Below are 19529 nucleotides of genomic sequence, written 5' to 3'. Positions count from 1 at the left end.
AATGGGGTCACCTGGCGCACTTAAGTTTTCTCACCTGGTGGCTCACGTGTCAGAAATGCAAAAGGCTCTGTGGTTTTCACTTTTTTTTTTTAAGGAGACAGGGTCTTGTTTTGTTGCTCATACTGGCCTTGAACTCTCACTCCCCCTGCCTCAGCCTCCCCAGCTGAGGAGTGTGCCTCTGTGTGCCTCTGTGTTTGGCTGATAGCACCCCTCTGTGACACCAGAGCGTTTTTTATTTCTGTGAAAGTTTCCTTAGAAATCTGTCAAGTTAATTTGTTTTTCCACTTTAGAACCTCTCCTTCTGTTGGCCTGTCAGTTCCTGGCTTACCCGGCAGGCAGGATGGCACCACAGTTCTGGAGCCCCGTGATCTTCATTTTCTACCTTGAGTGGCTGCCAGGCCCAGGGACCTGAATGCATGTGCAACAACCAAGCATCCTTAAACAGCTGTAAGAAAAGAACCAACAGGATTCAGGTGTGGAATCTGCTACACACGCAGAGAGCTGCATGCAGTCTCAAGCTGTGCGGTCTAGTCTAGAAAGTGTGGGCCTGCCAGAAAGAACAACACAGGCCTCATTACTCATTCAGTGTTGTGCATTCATTCATTCACTTACACATGACCACTGATTGGCCTGACACACGGAATTGTGTTTGTGATCCATGAATTAACTAACTGCCACAAAGGGTAGATAATACATTTCTGTAACTTTCTGAATAAAAAAGATTCATCTCTGAATCTGCATTTTAAAGTAAATTCCATGTGCTCTCTGGCAGTTACCAAACTGCTTTTATTTCCCACTGCCCCCTTGCCTTTGAAAACATGAAAGCAGCAAATCTTAGAGCTTAAAGAGGGAACAGCAAGAATATACATATAAATATTCAAGACATAAATATCTAATTAAAAGCATCTCTCAACACCCAAAATGAATGTGAAAAAAGGCCAGAGAAAATGAAGGCTACCTATCTCCAAGTGGAAAAGGCACCTTCTAAATTAAAATGCCATGGAAAAAGTCTGTTTACTCTTTTTTATTTTTTGGTACTGGGAATTGAACATAGGGGTGCTTAACCACTGAGCCACATCTTCAGTCCTTTTTATTTTTAGCAAGACAGGGTCTTGCTAAATTGCTTAGGGCTTTGCTAAATTATTGAGGCTGGCCTTGAACTTGCCATCCTCCTGCCTCAGCCTCCCCAGTTCCTGGAATTACAGGCATGTGCCACTGTATTAAATAAGATAGGGAAGCAAGTTTAGAACACTCAGCAGCTTGTGCATGCAAATGACACACAAGCAATACTCACAGCATTAGGGCCGCCACACCCTCCAAGGATTAAGATAGTTGCATCATCTATGACGATCTGAGGAGGGGAAGGAATTTAAAATAAATGTACAGACATAGTTATCTGACTTCCCATGCTTCAGTGATTTACAGAAACAGCATCCCCAGCTCCCAAAACAAGTGTTCTAGTCACCATATGCTCCCCGTTCTCCCCAGAACATGTCAATTCTGATCCCACCAACCAGTACTGATGGTTCACCTGAATGGATACATTCTTTGTTGATCAAATATTAACATGAGAGTGTCAGCCACATAAAATGAAGGGTTCTCTTGAGAAATGAAAATGCTTAGGGGAGAGGCATAATATAAAGCCACTACAAATAATACAACCCATTAAAATCTGAAAAATAAACACTAGTGAAAAAAGAATGATAAATTCTCTTGGGCTTAGTGCATACTGGCATCTCTTACCTGACTCCCTCCTCCCTCTCCCGTCCTAACTGAAAGACGCTACAGTGTTTGCTCAATAGTTATTTTAATTCCTGAGCACCTGAGATTGGCCACCTCGAGGATGAGGACTGGGGCCAGAGATGTTCGGCTTGGACCATGCCCACTGCTCGAGGTCAAGGACCCAGACATCATTGCTCCTGTGAGAAAAGGACAGAAAGATGAAGAGGCTGGGAGCTCCCAGGGTGACAACTGTGGTCAGGGAGCCTCAAGTGCCTGTGCCCAGTGGTAAACTCACAGCACTGTCTGGCTCACCCAGACTGTCTGGCCTGGAAGAGGCTTCAGAGATGGTCTCCTCAGAGTTCAGAACCAGAAAGACCCCTGATGAATCCCAGCTTGTATCCTGAACAAAAAGCTTAACTTTCTTAAACTGTGGTTTCCTTAACTTTCAAAGAAAAATACCGCTGAAGAGTTGACATAAATGAAGTTATATTTATAAATAAACCCAGCAAAGTGCCATGCTCATAGTTAGCCCTTAAACGATGTTTCTTCCCCCACTGTCCCTGGAACTCTTCTTGAGACCTCAAACCTTTGCCTTTTCCACTGACCACAGGCCCCATGTGAATCATGTGTAGTCAGACGTGAGCAGCTAACGTATAAGGTAACTGGTGAGAGAGGGAACAGCTACTGGTCACACTGTAATTATTTTATACAAAAAAAAATCATAGGAAGCGAAAAAATGATTCAAAAGGCAGCTCTATCATTGTCTGGGGGTTAAAAGCTTTATTGATTCTGCTACAAAAATAATTTCATAATGGCTAAAGAAAGCTGCAGTTTTATCAAGGACAAACTGGCATCCCCAACTCTCAAAAGACCAGCACGGCAGGACAGACTCCTAGATGGCAGTCTCTACATTAAGGCCATCCTTAGGGTCTGCTGTTCTCACATAGGAACATAAGAATCCCCAAGTTAAACCCCCGGCCCTCTCGTCTGGAGGGCGGCGCCGTTAGTCTCTCTTGGCAAAGACTGCGAGCTCTGCCAGAGGGAAAGGGCGGGCCTGGTGCGGTCTCACTGCTGACAGTCCATCCACTCCACCTCAGAGCACAGGAGAAACGACCACCACTGCAGCAGCTGCTCAATCAGAGGAAGAGTAATGGAGGTGACAGATCGGGCTCTCGACTCTGGTCTGATCTGGCCAGTGTGGAGAGGACAGTGGGTGGAGGGACAGACTCAAAGTGGTGTGACCTGATGCAATTCCCTTGCTTTCATCCACTCTTCCAACCCATCCCATTTGGAGAGTCTACCCCTCTTTCTTCCTCTTTCTGTCCTGTCTACCCCTCTTTCTTCTCTAAAAGGGCCTGAGCTATGTGGTCAAAAGGGCTTTCTGGAAGGTGGCCTTCTGTAGGCATAGCATGGCAAAAGTGGAGTTCAATCAGAGTTTGACCCTACTGCAAGTGCGACCAACAGAAAGAGATCTGATACAATCTTGAATTTCTGGAACAAGCTTTTCAACTTACTGGTCTGTGACTAGAGGACCAAAGAATGAAATGCTGGATTAATTACAACTATGCTCAGGAACTCTGTACCTGTCTAGTTCATTTTTCTGACCTGTTATTCCCACAAGCAAACCAAATATACTTACATTTGTCGGGATCCTAAAGAGCCACCAAAGACAATCATTTTATCATCTATCACACAGGAGGAGTGGCCGGCCATGGGAGGTGGCCCATGGGTTGTCACGATGCAATTCCACCTAATATAAACAGACAGGAGGAAGTCAAGAAGTCAGCACCATCTGCTTCTGTTTTTTGAGATGGGGTCTTGCTAAGTTACTCAGGCTGGCCTAGAACTTGTGATTCTCCTGCCTCAGCCTGTGTAGCTGGAACTCACAGGCATGTGCCACCACACCTAGCTTCATCTGCCTCTGATTTCAGAGATTTAAGGAAAAAAACGGTTAAGTAATCACTTCAAAATGATAATCCCATCGCCTGCAGCAGATGTTCTTAGGATAATAAAGGGAGGATGGCACAGCTGTCTTACAGTGTTATATTTCCTTTCAGGTTCTCAATATGGCTGGTCTGGAGAGGGAGAACAGAGATGAGAAATCAATGGCAAAAGACATGACCGTGGCTTCTTGGTCTTTTCAGCCTGGTATGCTAAAGGAGCACCACTGCCAACAACCACGTACTAGGAATTCCATTGTAAGAAACAGCGGGGGCGTCATTTAAAGAAGGCATTCCTGAAAAATAGCTGAGACCTGTCTTGGGGACATAGCAGAGCAGACAGAATCATCTGGCTCTACACCACTCCTAGGGAACTAGCAGCCAAGGTTGAAGAGCTCCCTCTTCTTCAACTGGCTCGTTCATTTTTCTTGGAAGAGGAGCAAACCCCCTTTACTTTTTCTCTTTGGAAAAAGTGGTTCTTGGGCTGGGGTGTGGCTCAGTAGTAGAGCACTTGCCTAGCATGCATGAGGCCCTGGGTTCGATCCCAGAACCACAAAGAAGAGGAAAGGTTCTTAACTTAGGGTTCTATGGGTCCTGCAAACCCTCTGAAAGTGCAGGCAAAATCTGGGTATGCATACGTTTTCCCCTTCTGGGAAAAGTCCATAGCTTTCGTCAAATTCTCCAAGGGATAAAGAATTCAATAATTTAAATCTTGTCTTCCAGATTGAAAGCTTATCTTTGTGTCTTACCAGTTTTTAGAAGGTGAGTAGGTGTGTATTTCATCAAAGAATCTCTCCGGTTGGTGTAGGGGATAGGGGCTTGGCCGTGTCCAGCCACCAAAGAGCACAAGCAGGTCCTTGTACACGACCAGGGTTGCTCCAGCCTTTGGGGAAGGGTAGGACCCTAGGACAGTCAATAACACCATGCTTAAAACTCAGGATCATACAACAATCCCTGGGGAAATGATCAAATGAAAACCAGTACTGAAGAACAGGAGAGAGGGGGAGACGAAACTGGTTTGCAGGTCTGAGTGAAAAATCATTACTGATTTATATGTTATCATATATTATTAAATTAACATGGAGATTCCTGAGTTAGAGGGCAGTTACTTAGCTCCACTCAGGTTCACTTGCTCACCTGAAATCAGAGATCAAAGTACCTGTCTCATAAGACTGTTTTGAATCACTAAATACAGATGGTCCCCAACTTACCCTTACAGGTGGTTCAACTTAAAATGGTTTGACTAATAATATTTTAACTTTCCAATGGGTACTAAAGTGACAGGCATTCAGTAGAAAGCCCATTTCCTTTTTTTTTTTTTTTTTTTAATCTTTCCCTAGGCTAGTGACATGTGGAATAATACTCGTGATGCTGGGCAGTGGCACTGAAACTCAACTCCCAGTGAGTCACATGATCACTAGGGCGAGTCACTGATCCTCTACAGTACGCTTGGTGGTGCTGTGCCCTGGTGTTTGGGAGTGCGGAATAGCAAGTATGTTTTCAACCTGTGATAAATACCTTCAACTTAACTACGCATCTATTGGGACATGACTCCCTCATACACCGAGGAGCATTTGTATTACTTCAAAACACTTAGCACAGTAAGTACATAGTACACAGCAGGTGCTCAATAAATGGTGACTCTCCCCCCATCCTTTTAACCAGCTTAATAGAGATCACAAAGGGGATCCAGGGAGGAGTATTTATAGAAGCTAGATAACTGGATACAACTTAACATAACTCCTGCCCAGGCTGGGGATGTGGCTCAGTGTAGGGAGCTTGCCTAGCGTGTATGAGGCCCTGGGTTTGATCCTCAGAAATCACCAAAAATAAACAAAATATAAAATAAATGTAAAATGCTGCCACCGAATGAGTAAAAAAGGAAGCAAAATGAAATTCTTATGTCTCAGGCTAGCATGAATGTGGAGACTTTCAAGGTCTGATGTGAAGGGACTTCGGTGAAACCACAGGCCTCACACCAGGAGCAGCTTCTAAAGCCATCCAGGCTGAACTTTGAACTAAGTGACCAAATTTTGAAAGAACAGAAATTTGGCTTACATTGGAAAACACTGGGGATAACAAATGTCTCAGAGGAACATAATTTTTTCAGTTCTTTTGTCTTTGAAATAACATTTGACATTTTCCCCAATCCCTGTTTCTAGCTGCCACCTTAATTGGCTCAAGACCAAATAAGTCATCCTAATATCCAGGTGTTAGTAAGTACTGTGGTACTGAGATTTGAGGCCCTGGCCTCACACTTGCTAGGCAAGCACGCTACCACTGAGCTGCATCCCCAGCTCTTTTTACTGTAGTCTGAATCAAGGCCTCATGCCAGGGTGGTGGCGCACACCTATAATCCCAGTGACTCAGGAGGCCGAGGTAGGAGGATCCCAAGTTCAAGGCCAGCCTCAGCAACTTAGTGAGACCCTTAGCAATGTAGGGAAACCCTGTCTCAAATAAAAATAAAAGTAAATAAAAAAGGATTGTGGATGTAGCACAGTGGGAGAGCACCCCTGGGTTCACCTCCAGTGTATGGATAGATAGATAAATAGAGAAAGAAAAAGAAAACAATTGTGGAGAAAAGTTAACAACAATAATACCCCAGGGTCTCACAAAGTTGTCAAGGCTAGTCTGAAACCTGTGATCCTCCCATTTCAGCTTCCTAAGTAACTGAGATTACAGGTGTGAGCCCCCACGTGTGGCTAATACTGGAGTATTTTGTTTTTAGTTTGTTGTTGTTCTTAAAGCTGCAGGACCCATTTTTCAAAGGAAATCTTAAGTAGAAGTATCAGATTGATAGCAGCAGAAAGGTTCTGAATTAGGTGGACAGTTTGGTCTCCCTCTTCAGCATGGGGTATGGAACAGGGTTTATAAAACTCCACTCGGGCTGTTTTAATGGTATCATATAAAAGTCTGAAGGGTGAGAAGATGGAGTAGACACCAGTTCTCAGAGCCTGTGGAGAGCATGTAAGCGCACTCCATTCTGGGTACTTTCCTGATAGAAAAGACACCAATTCAGACAGGACCTGACCATGGCAATGAGGTCCTTATGAGACACTGGCTGAAATACTTCAAGAGTTCATTATCCTTGGGAGGCAGAGGGAGGACTGTGAGTTCAAAGTCAGCCTCAGCAACTCATCGAGGCCCTAAGCAACTCAGCAAGAGCCTTTCTCTAATAAAATAGAAAAGAGGACTGGGGATGTGGCTCAGCAGTTAAGTGCCCCTGGGTTCAATCCTGGTACTCCCCCCACAAAAAGTTCCTTATCTCTACTCTCATATCCCCAGGTACTGCAGCCAAAGGGGCTACCAATAACCTGTTTTCCTTTGCACAGTCAATAGTAGTGTTTCTGGGTGCAAAATTTTCCTTCTCCAAGAGGAAGCCTTCTAGTCAACTAGGAAACCTAAAGAATATGATTTAGTTAAAGACACTACTGTTGGCCAGGTGAGGCAGTGCAGGCCTATAATCCTAGTGACTGAAGAGGCTGAGGCAGGAGGACTGCAAATTTGTGGCCAGCCTCAGCAATTCAGTGACAGAGTGCCCCTGGGTTCAATCCCTAATATGGCAGAGAAAAGAGAGAGAAAGGAAGGAAAAAAGTAAGTATAGAATAGGTTTTGGCAGTGTGGTAATGTAAACCATAACTTAAATGTTCCAGGCTAAAATGAAGATTTGGATTTGAGATATTCGAAATTCAGGTTTTGAAAATCAAGTGTATAAAGTGAAGCAGCAGAACAAGGGTCTCCCAAAACAGCCAAACAAAATTCATTTTTAATTTCAGTAATTTGCATGCAAATTTTTAGTCTACATACACTTTTAGTCACCAATTCCATTTCTAGGGGTTACTCTAACAAGACAGCTGGGCAAATGAAAAGAAAAATAGATACAAGGATGCTCATTTGCAGTGTTTAAATAAATCAAAGAATATCTACACAGAAGGATACTAGGTAACTTAAAATGTGGGTGCCTCTGTGCTTGATTATCTTAGAATGCTCTATTAAGTGAGAACTGAAAAGAGCAAGTGAAAAGCATGAAACGGCAGCAGCTGAGGTGAGGGCGCCATGGTCCTGGCACTGTTCTAAGCGATGCACTTAGTACCTGTAAAAACCTGCCAGGAAGGCACTATTATCATCCCCATTGTGCGGATAAAGAAACTCAAGCATAAAGTGCTTAATTTTCCCAAGGTCACATATCTAGTTAGTCACACAGAATTCAAGTATAGGCAAATTAAAATAATCTATTTTTCCTTTATGTGTTCCCACACAGAAAAGAAAATCTAGTAAGTCAGTAATAGTTAATCATTCTGAATGATGAGATTATAGATGATTTTAATTTTCTTCTTTATAAAAAAACACTCTGTATTGGCTGACCTTTACAAAAAGTGATATTTGCTTCCTATGATTGGGGAAATAAGCTATTTCAGTTTTTAAAAAGAAGAAATCTAGAGATGTGGCTCAGTGGCAGAACACTTGCCTAGTCATGTACAAAGCCCTGGGTCTCGACCCCAGCATTGCAAAAATGCCTGGATAAGAAATATGAAATCAAGGGGTGGGTTGCGGCTCAGTGGTAGAGCCCTTGCCTACTAGCACGCGTGAGGCACTGGGTTCGAGCCTCAGCACCACATAAAAATAAATAAATAAAATAAAGGTATTGTGTCCATCTACAATTAAAATTATTAAAAAAAAGAAATATGAATTCAAAAACAAATCCAAAAATAAAAATCACAAAAACAAAAACAAGAAAGAAATATGAATTCATTATAGTTTTTCTTGCCCCACTGCCAAGTCACTTGACTTAGGAAAGCCCCTGAGAGGCTACACAGTACAGAGCCTTCATTCCTTATTTGAAATGACAGAATCCTCAGAGGTGTGAAAACCTATTTTTAAAAAATCATCTGGTGATGACAAAACTTGACCTAAAATGATGAGGCTATGTAGAGTGCTATTTAATCTGCTTTGTGTGAATATTCATAGGTGTTGATAGAGTTATTAAGTATGATTTCAGGGTCTTGCCCAGATTCCACCAAAAATATAAAGGCACACATGTTGTATTCCCATCCTAAAACTAAAAATTCTGAATTCCAAAACACAACGTACACCAAGGCTTCAGCATAAGGAACTACGGTCAGAGCACAGGCTCTCAAGGGAGCCTACCTGGGGTCAGACGCCTATACTGACCTTCAAGCAGCTGTGAAAGTCAGGCCAGTTACTAGATCTTTCTCTGCCTCAGTTTCCTTATCTATACAATGGAAACAATAGCACTGCTTCAAAGAGTGGTCTCAAGGACTAAATGAGTCATATTATGCAATGCATACAGTGCAAGTGCCTGGTGGTAGTGTTACTGTAAAGGCAAATTAATACAGTGTTATTACCAGATCAATTAGCCACAGACATTTGACAATACTGCTATCTACTTGGAACAAAGTTTACGAAAACAGGACTTAACTATTAGTATATGGTTAGAGGTTAGAGTAGTAATGACAAATGATTTTTTTTTCCTTTGTGCAGTGCTAGTGACTAAACTCAGGGCCTCAGGCACACTAGCAAGCACTCTACCACTGAGCTACATCCCTACCCCTGCAGAATGACTACTTAGCTCAAGAAAGTGTAAGAGGAGCTGGGTATGGTGGTGCATGCCTGTAATCCCAGCGGCTCAGGAGGTGAGGCAGGAGGATCATGAGTTCAAAGCCAGCCTCAGCAACTTTGAGACCCCTTTGTCAAAATTTAAAAAAAAAAAAAAAAATCAATAAATACATATATATACATATATATATTTATTTACTTGGTGGTACTGCAGATTGAATCCAGCTCCTTGCAAATGCCAGGTAAGTACTCTACCACTGAGTACATCTTCAGACCCTCAAAAAGGAGTAGGGAGGTGGGGGGCCACAGCTGGGGATGTAGCTCAGTGGTAGAATGTTTAACTAACATATGTGAAGCCCTTAGTGCAATTCCAAGTACCACAAACACAAAAACAAAAACAAACAACCTGAGCTCCTGGGCCTCTAAATGCAGCCTAGGTATCATTGTACAAAATGGAGGAAGAAAGAGTGTCACTCCATCAAGAGTCTAATGAGGACCAAAGGTGCCCAGATCACATGTGGACAGCAGGTAACTCCAGTCTATTCCCCAAGAGCCACTGGACATCCCCGTAGGCTTCACCCCCCTCCCCAAACACACTGAAGGCCTTCTAATCACATGGCAGGTATGAGCAATGGAGCAAATACCAAAACAAGGCACATGTCCCAAAGGCAGCTGCGGAAGCCTGATAACCAGAGACACACCCACCCTGCACAACAGAACTAACATTCGCTGAAAATGCTAATGGTTCAGATGTCTCTCAAGGTTCCTAGGAAATCAGAAGAAATGTTCACATGTAAGAGACAGTGGCAGAATGATAAGGCCACTTTATGCAAATTATTGTTTACATTTGCAAAGAAGCTGTCAGAACAGGGAAGCAATTCCAAATCTTGGTTTGGTTTCAGTGTCATTTTCCCACAATCACAGTTTCAATTCACACAGAACCCAGGACTAGCAGAACAGCTCAACTGCTAGATAACAAGATCAAATAGCACCTGTTTTAACTGGAGTTGCCTCTATTTTATGCATGACTAAAAAAAAAAAATTATAGCTCTATACTAGGGTCATTATTATTAATATTAGTTTATTTTTAGGTGCTATAAATAGTACCAGTTGAGTGCCTATCATGTGCTAACTACTGAGTACTTGGCATTAACATTCTTTATCACATTTAATCTTACAATGCAGGTTAACACTGACAGGGCATGTTCTACTACTAGACCCACTTAACAGATGACTCGTGGCAATAGTAGCCACAATAGTAGTAGGCACAATAGTAGGCACAATGCTCACTGTGGGCCAGATGCTGTTGTATGTGCCTCCTGAGAAACAAAAAAGAAAAAATGGAAAAAGAAAAAAGCAAATCCACATTCTGAGCTATTAAGAAATCCAATTTATGCTGGGCACAGTAGTTCATACCTGTAACTCTAGTGACTTGGGAGGCTGAGGCAGGAGGATCACAAGTTGGAGGTCAGACTCAGTAACTTAGTGAGACCCTGCCTCAAAGCAGATAATAAAAAGGGCTGGGGATGTAGCTTAGTGGTAAATGCCCTGGGTTAAATGCCCAATAACCCTCCTAAAAAAAGAAAAAGAAAAAGAAAAAAGAAAAAAAAGAAATTCAACCTCCTAAATGGTCACTTAATACAAGAAAAGAGTTAATGTTTAAGTAAGAGTCTCCGTAAAAAGATGTTTCAAGGCCTCCAGGCGATGACCTATGGGGTGCTCAGCGCTTTGGGTCCCTTCCCTTCTCTGACCTATGCACCTGGTTCTGAGTGCAGGCTGCCGTGGCGATAACAACCAAGTGCCGCAAGGTGAGAAGCAGACTTACAATTCCATCACTTTCTCAATGTCACTTACAGAACTTTTAGAGTAAATTGTTCATTTTTGTTTAATTTTTTAAAGTAACAAAAGTATTTTTAAATACCTTTAAATAAAATAATCAGATACTAAAGAACTTTTAAAAGAAAAAGTGAGAGCCCTTCCTACTTCCTGGAAAATGGCTATTTTCACCATGTCAAAATATAGTTTAAAAAATTACAAATATGTTTCATAATATGAAGACCAAACTTGTTAGGATGTATTTAACTCATTAACGAGGGGACAAGCAGGAAGCAAAAGTTGATTTGAAGGAGAATTTGAGGAATAGTGGCATGATAAAACCTTTGTTAAGCTGAAGACAAGACCAGTTAATATCTATGAAGCAATAAAATCTCTGGGGTTAATCTTTTCTATTTAATAGAAATCATGCCTATCTTTTACAGGCAAAAATCTACAACTAATATGCAACTTCATAAAGCCTAGGCCCCAATTAACAGTAAGTCTTGAAAAGGGGTACCATTCTCTAAAGCAGTGACACAACACTTCAGCTGTGTCAGTAGCTCTGGAGGATGTGTTTAAGCATGACACTAGGTGTCCCTGAGCTTGCTATTTAGCAGGACTGAAGTGGGGCCCTAAATGTTGCATTTCTAATAAATTCGCAGGTGATACTGATGGTGTGGGGAATAGACCTTGAGAACCATATCCTAGAGAGTTTACTGATCCACAGGGAAGCCTGTTAGACAATGCTCCCATCCTATGGGGCTCAGGGCTAAGTGCTTGCCTAGCATTCACTGAGGCCTGAACTCTGAGTTTAATTTCTGGTGCTGCCAAAAAGAAAAAGAGAAGGAAGAGGAGGAGGAGGAGGAGGAGGAGGAATGCAGTTATCCTTTTGCCTTACTGCCAAGTTTGGCATTTTTTTATTAACACTGAACCTATTTAAACCTTTTTCTGTGCATATACTCTGTATGTGACCATATGGGCCCCTTCATTTTGATAGCAGAGTAAGGATAAGGGTGCAGAACGACTCCACTTCACAAATGCTTTGATCACAGTGGTGCTAAAAAGAACTACTTCAACATGTTCAATACACAAACATGTCCCTGGTCATCATCATCTACAGGTTGCTGAATATACACTGCAAAATAAGTAGAAGGAAAATCGTTCCAACTATCTGCTTTCAGAAAAATCACCTTAAGAATTGCAATAGCATAAATGATTTGCTCCCTGATTTTGAAAACAGATCTAGGTTTATAAATTAGGTATTTATTTATTTATTTGTTTGTTTTTGTGGTGCTGGGGAGCAAATCCAGCGCATTTGTGCATGCAAGGCAAGTCCTCTACCAACTGAGCTACATTGCCAGCCCAGAAATTAAAAATTTACAAGAGGGTGAAGTTTGAAAACAATAAAAGTATATACATGAGAAATTTAACTGTGAGACTCACCAGCACGCCAACGAATCCTGAAGAAAGTAATGTGCAAAATCTCTGCTAAATTCATGAAATTCTGAGATTTTTGTTGGGTGACTTGCTTTTTGCCTATTTCTTTGGACTGGGGACTGAAATCAGGGCCTTGCATATATACTAGGCAAGATCTCTACCACTGAGCTACATTCCAGTCTTTTTTTATTTATTTTGAGGCAGGTTCTTGCTAAGTTGCCCAGGCTGACCTTGAACCTGTGATCCTCCTGCCTCAGCCTTCAGAGCTGCTAGGATTACAGGCATATGTCATCATGCCCAGCTGTATAATTTGCTTTTTAAAGGGGACAAAATGGTGCAGGGGTTGTGGATCAGTGGTAGAGCATTCACCTAGCATGTATGAGGCATTGGGTTCAAGTCCCAACAACACATAAAACTAGATAAACAAAATAAAGGTATATAAAAAAAAAAAAGAGGACATGGTCTAAACTGCTTTTAAATTGGCAGTGGCATTTTTTTCCTGGATACTTTCAAATTATTTTATTTTATGGTAATGATGCCAAAAGAACAGTAAAGAATGAAAAACAGTACTGAGGTTAGGCATGCCTAGCATGTGAAAGGCCCGGGGTTAGATTCCCAGCACCTCGAGGGGCTGGACCAGGAATAAAATGCCATTAAGGTTCAGGACACATCCCATCTCATGTTAACAACTCTGCACACACATATACTTTCTCAGGGTCTGTCCAATGAAAGGCATTCACTTGCACTTCCATGCAGTATGCCTGCCTGTGCCCCACGTTCAGGACATCCATCCTTCCTGGACAAAGCTAGACTTCAGGGTAAAATAAGACCAAAGAGACTAGATTAGCCAACAAAACTGCCAGGCATTACTATTGTGTTCACACTTTTTTGTGACAGGATTCTCAAGTTGGAGTGCATGTGAAGGGTGGGAAGGGCAGATTTTACTGCTAGGACCAAAGCTGGGTCTTAGAAGGCTCTGATCAAGCCTTTCGTTGGGTAAAGCTGTCATCATGGTGGTGGGTGAAGTGACTGACTCCTGTTAGCAAGAATCAGAAGGAAGAACAGTTTAGAGAGGCATTTCCTAGAATGCCGTATCAGTATTAGACTCTGGCATAAGAGAACAAGCTAGTACTTTTAACTTGGGAGGTGACAGATTCCTTGAAAAAAAACGGAAGTTATAATTTAACAGTTTATTTTAAATTGTATGCATCTCTAAACTTTTGATCTTAAAAGTAATATTTTGTAACAGGAACAGAAATAAAGTTTCATGGTTTTAGTATAGGGACTTAGGCTGCTTTTGCTAAAAGCAGCAACTCTTAGGCCTACAGATGCCCTTTGGTTAACCTAAAGCAGGATAAGGCCTGGCATCTCTGCCTTCATTTCTATTTGTCTCCTTCATTCCCTAAAACTCTGGGGCTGGACCCTGCTCAGCTCTGCATGTAGGCATGTTAGTCATTCAAGAAGTATTCACCTAAAAACTGGTAATATAGGGCTTATTTGTCCTAAATTTACATAACCTATCTTTAAGATTTAAGACTGAGACAAGACTGGCAGGAACATTCAACTGCAGCTCCTTTTTGTTGTTGTTGTTTCAGGGATTGAACTCCAAGGCACTTAACTATGGAGCCACATCCCCAGCCATTTTTATTTTTTTTATTTTGAGACAGAGGTCTCACTAAATTGCCTTGGGTCTCGCTAAGTTGCTGGGGCTGGCTTTGAACTTGTGATCCTCCTGTCTCAGGCTCATGAATTGCTGGGATTATACGCACGTGCCACTATGCCCCACCTCAATTATTATAGCTTTTAAAGCATCAAATCCCTGGAGTGATACCCGAAAGTCTCATTACCCGCTCCAGGATCACAGGGCTAACAAATAAACATCCTGAGCAACAAGTGGAAACTGCCCCGCTTGAGAAAAGGGCTTCTCCAGAACGACCTTGCAGAACCAGAATAATGGTCAACCAGACCACAGTTTGACCAAGACAGCTTAATTATACATACCATTTGCCCCCACCCCTCCCAGTCCCAATTCTTCCTATATGTAAACCTAAAGCTTCATTCAGCCCTGAAGTCAGGGCTGAGATTCTTACTTTGCCTTCCCAACATGACCATATTGATTAAAATTTCCTTTCCTACTTTTCACTATTACCTTTTCTGTTAGGTTCGTGGGATGAGTGGACAGACCTCACTCATCGGGACTCCCCTAAGTGAGGCTCCTGGCCAGAGCTCTAGTAATAGCTTGAGTAGAGTGGGGAACAAAAGGAAAACGGAGGACACCCCAAAACTCTTGAGTATAAAGTCTCTCTTGACTATAACCACCTTGAAGACCATTCAGAATAGTCTCCAAAGTACACAGCCCAAGGACCACACAGGTTCGATCTGGAATAGACATTCATTTTTATTCAATAATAAGAATACTTCCAGTTTAACATCAATGTGTGAATAATAGTTACAATAAACCCTTACATTTGTGTAGATGCCCATACAAGATACTGAAACATAATTCTTAATGAAAAAGTAGAAGGTAAATACAAAATTGTAGAACCTGAAATTCTTCCTAAGACTTGGTTCTACCCAAGAATGTTCTTAAATTCAAAGATTTAAGTACATTGTACCTGGTGCAAAAGAACTAAACTGCGCACTGGCATGGCCTTCTTCAGAAAGCACAAGCCTTCCTATGCTGGCCAAAGGCTCTCCTGGGGAGGGAGCTCCCTGTCATTTACCTTGATCTGAGCACTTAGCATACTGTGTTGAAATGCTCCATCTAGTCTCCCAATAAGACTGTACTATCCTAGAGGACAGGGACTGAACTGAACCCAATTGTGGAAGCCCAATGGTTACAGAACTGGTTCCATCAATCACAAAGTACCCTGGAAATACCAGTGGACCTTTTCAAACATTTCTTTGGTATCTCCCTCCTAGGACTCCACTGTTTTTTTCTGTTTTTTTTTGTTTTGTTTTGTTTTGTTTTTGTTTTTGTTTGTTTTTTTCCCCTCAGTTGTAACAAGACCAGACAAATTACTGATTGATACAAAAACTCACTGATGTTAGACAAAGCTTATAGTGGATCTTGGTCTTCAAGGTATACATTTTTTATTATTATAACTACACCCACAATGTTAAAAACACTTCCTGGGTCATTTATGGAACATCCAAACAAGAGGAACTTTGTCATGACCATGAGAAACTTTTAGATCTTGTATAACTATAAATGACACAGGAATGAAAAAAAAAAAAGAAATTCCCTACTGGCCTTATTTTCAGTGCCAATAAACAATAAACAAACCCACATGAAAGACCCGTTGTGAACAGGGCAGCACTTATCAGTTAAATATTAACAAGGTGGAAACAGCAATAGCTCCTTGTTACCTCAAAGTAGTCTTTTGATTCCATTTTTGGGAGAAAAGAGGTCTAGAGTCTTCATTTTAATCTGATAACTTGTTAATTGCAGTTCTAATCAAGAGGTACTCTTTCAAGTAGCTCCATTTAGAAGAGAAACAATGTTGCTAGTCATAAAGTTTCTGGCCTGGTGTCCAAAAGGGTAAAAAACCTGTCAGCCAGGGGAAAGAACCAACTGAAAAATGGCAAAATCTTATTTATTCTCCCTCATGTAGAACTAAAGATTACACAGATCTGTGCTATGCAAAATTTCCCACTCTTCTTTCTAGCAGGAGAGAATATGCACCCACCTTAAAAAATAAAAGCGTATATTCTGGAAAAATCCCAGAATCTGAGCTTTATAAATATACGGGAAAGAGTCCTTCCTCTCCTAGGGGAACCCACTGGCTCTGCTCTGATGTGCATGTCCTGAAACCATTACAGGCCCAGCTTGTTCTGGGACTGTCTAGGGCTAGCAGGAACAAGGAAAGCTCACCAGTTCATGATGAAAGTTGATCAGTGGTGTGTCCAGGAGTCAGGGAGAAGTGAGTACAACAAAGAACCTAAAATAAACAATATCCTATGTCTTCCTAATAGACATTAGCCTACGTAAGTGGTGTCTGGACCCTTGCTTGGTGCTTTCCTTCTCTGAAAACAGGAAAACGCGGGTGAACATCAAAGTATGTTACAGTCATTTTAATCAAAAGCGTATCAATTTTATTTTTGTACTGGGGACTGCACCTGGGGTGGCTCAATCACTGAGCTACATTCCCAACCCTTTTAATTTTTAATTTGAGACAGGGTCTTGCTAGTTGCTGAGGCTGGTCTTGAACTTGGAGTCCTCCTGCTTCAGTCTCCCAAGTCACTGAGATTTCAGAAATGCGCCACTGTACCTGGCTTACCTTAATAAAAACAAATAACTTGCCTTAAAAGTAAATTGTAGGGCTGGGAATGTAATTCAATGGTATAATGCTTACCTAGTGTGCAAGGCCCTGGGTTCAATCCCGAGTACTACAAAGAAAATTGCAACAAGCCAGTTGAAATGCAACTGTTCAGGAGATAAAGCAGGAGGTTTGGGGCTAGACTTGACAACCTAGCAAGACCCTGTCTCAGAGTAAAAAATTAAAAGGATTGGGAATGTAGCTTAGTGGTAGAATGCCTCTGTGTTCAGTAGTCAGTATGTCAAAAAAAAAAAAAAAAAAAAGTAATAAATTGTGAACAGACTACCTTAAAAAAAAACAAAAACAAAAACTATCTATTCATATAATCCTGGCTCCATAGACATTTTATAACTTATTTTAAATATCCCATCTCATCTACTCTGTCCTCTCCTGTCACCCAGTTACTTTTCTGAGTTCTTTATATTTTCTTTGTATTGATTTACATTTATTATCTCTTCAGCCTGTAGACCCTGCTTCATTTATTTTGTGGGGGACAGGGGTGTGTGTGGAGGATTGAACCCAAGGGTGCTTTATCACTGAGTCACATCCTCAAGCCCTTTTTATTTTGAGACAGAGTCTCCCTAAGTTGCTGAGGCTTGAACTTGGAATCCTTCCATCTCAGCCTCCCAAGTCACTGGGATTTACAGGTGTGCTCCAGGGCGCCTGGCTAGATCCTGCTTCTTATTTACACTTTAGGATCTAAAGTACACTGGGGCTAGAGTAAAAAAGGAATATGAAGATAAACAAACAAAGGAATGAATGTAGTTGCTTTTCAAACCTTGGAAATTTTGACGTTCCTCTGGCAGGAAGAATTCATTATCAATCTCATTTCCTGAGAAGCATGTTACCAAACACAGATCTGTCCATGCTACTGTGAAGTTAAACGGCTCAGAGTTGGAAGTGGTGGGCTGTGTTTTCTCTTCAAACACATTCTCAGAAAAGTCCACATCTTTCCAGTCTCCTACCACTTGTCTCAGTTAATCTGTGACCTTACACTGGCATAACCCCAGTGCTATGGTAATAGGGTAAAGCTGCATACAATATGCTGATTCCCCTGAGTTCAATATGGCTCCTGCTGAATTAGGGAAGGAGGTTATCAAATCCATCAATTCCAGCTACTCATTACTCTTATAATGTACAAGTGAAGAAAATGAAAATTTTCATTTCATGTCAAACATGAGCATAAAAATGGGTGTATGGGAAGAAGATGCTGGATACTTGTGAATCTGTATATTTGGACTGAATGTCACTAGCAGCCTGCTGAAATACTGGGCTCACTCGTCTATTTTAGTCCGAGTATCAAGAAAATATTTTCTCAAAGGGAAAGGACAATTACATACTAAATTCTTAGGACATATTACAACTGAGGGTGTACACATACCAGTACATGGGAGTCTAAAGTCAGGGCTCTCTCACGAGTGAGAACACATTCTTTTACCTATTTGGAATGGATTCTGATCAGTAATAGCAGTGAACCATAACTCCAAGAACAGAAAAAAGCAGTACGCAGACCCAGTTAATAAAAACAAAGTGGAGATGCCCACTCTAATGAGACTGAACCTTCCATGTATTACCTGGGCACAGTTTTTCTCTGACCCTCCTATCCTTGTACACAGAGAGGAAAGGGCACTTGAAACTTGTTTTCCACTCACCAGGCCTCCAATGCCTGCCAGTACTAGGAAGGAAAGTACACGGCTGGCCAAGGCACAGGCCCACCCCAGGAAAGGTCCCTGGATGCCAGGCCAGACCTGGACACTGCTGCCACTTTTCAGGAGGACTTTTCTTGCGGGAGCAGGTCTCAACTTCCCTGCTTCCCTGTGGGCAGACTCACCTGCAAGCTCAGAGTGAAAAAAGAGGGGGTGGGGGCATTCAATCTTTCCTTTTAGCCCCTGGGCTATAACAAAAGCTGGGGTGGATGTCCTGCTACAAGTTCACCACTTCCAATATTTCTATTAGAAGGAGTTATGAAGTGTCAAATGGAATTGATTTGATGAGGTTCAACAACTAGGTACCAACGTGGTTAGTTAGGATCTGTCCAGAAAATAATCCCCAAGGAAGACTAGGGTCAAATTCACGAATAGGATCCAATTCCTTCCCTCCATCATCCTTCACACAGTCAACAGAGCTTGTAGATAAAGTTCAACCCCTTACTTAGCAAGACACACATGGCACTCCATTCTTGTGTGCCTACCGTGTGCCAGGCCCTAGGGTCTGCAGTGAATAAAACAAGAACCAGGCCCCAAGAAGCTTGGAGTCTGCTGGGGAGAAAAATGTAGTATGCTGGATGGTGCTGAGTGCCAAGGGACTAGAGGTGGGAAGCCAGGGAAGGTCACAAGAATAAGGACCTGTGAAGCATATGTGGGCAAAGATGTTTCAGGCAGAAGAAAACTAAGAGCTGAAGTCTACAGGTAAGGTTAAACCCCAGTGAGAGACAGGACACAGTAGGTGATGAGGTCAGGAGATGGTGGAGGGGAGACTGTGAGGGCCTTGCTGGCCATACACTGTTCTCTGACCTCCTTCCCCTGCCTACTCTCACACACCCCCCTCACAAACCCTGGCTGGGCAATACAAACCTATATCTAAGTCCATAAACACCAAACTCACACTCTAATTCCTTTGCAATTCCACCCTTCAGCCAAGTCACTCATGTTTATTCTTTAAGACTCAGTTCTGGTGCTTCCATTCTCTATATGGTCATCCACAGCCCTTTTCCTTTACA

General features: G+C 42.0%; 1 protein-coding gene across 1 annotated transcript in view; it reads right to left on the bottom strand.

Annotated features, from left to right (window-relative positions):
* The window catches only part of Fbxo42 (F-box protein 42), a 106573-nt gene that overhangs the window by 5046 nt on the left and 81998 nt on the right, over positions 1-19529 (bottom strand). Inside the window, exons 5-9 of the mRNA XM_047557172.1 lie at positions 4412-4565; positions 3362-3472; positions 1823-1919; positions 1295-1351; positions 329-445 (exon numbers count right to left, since the gene is read on the bottom strand). Of these exons, the coding sequence (XP_047413128.1) occupies positions 329-445; positions 1295-1351; positions 1823-1919; positions 3362-3472; positions 4412-4565 (536 nt within the window). The remainder of the gene's footprint in view (positions 1-328; positions 446-1294; positions 1352-1822; positions 1920-3361; positions 3473-4411; positions 4566-19529) is intronic.

Source organism: Sciurus carolinensis, chromosome 1 (genome assembly GCF_902686445.1).
Source record: "Sciurus carolinensis chromosome 1, mSciCar1.2, whole genome shotgun sequence".
Lineage (NCBI taxonomy): Eukaryota > Metazoa > Chordata > Mammalia > Rodentia > Sciuridae > Sciurus > Sciurus carolinensis.
The sequence above is the reverse complement of the archived record's forward strand: the minus strand, read 5'-3'. Positions and strand labels throughout refer to the sequence as shown.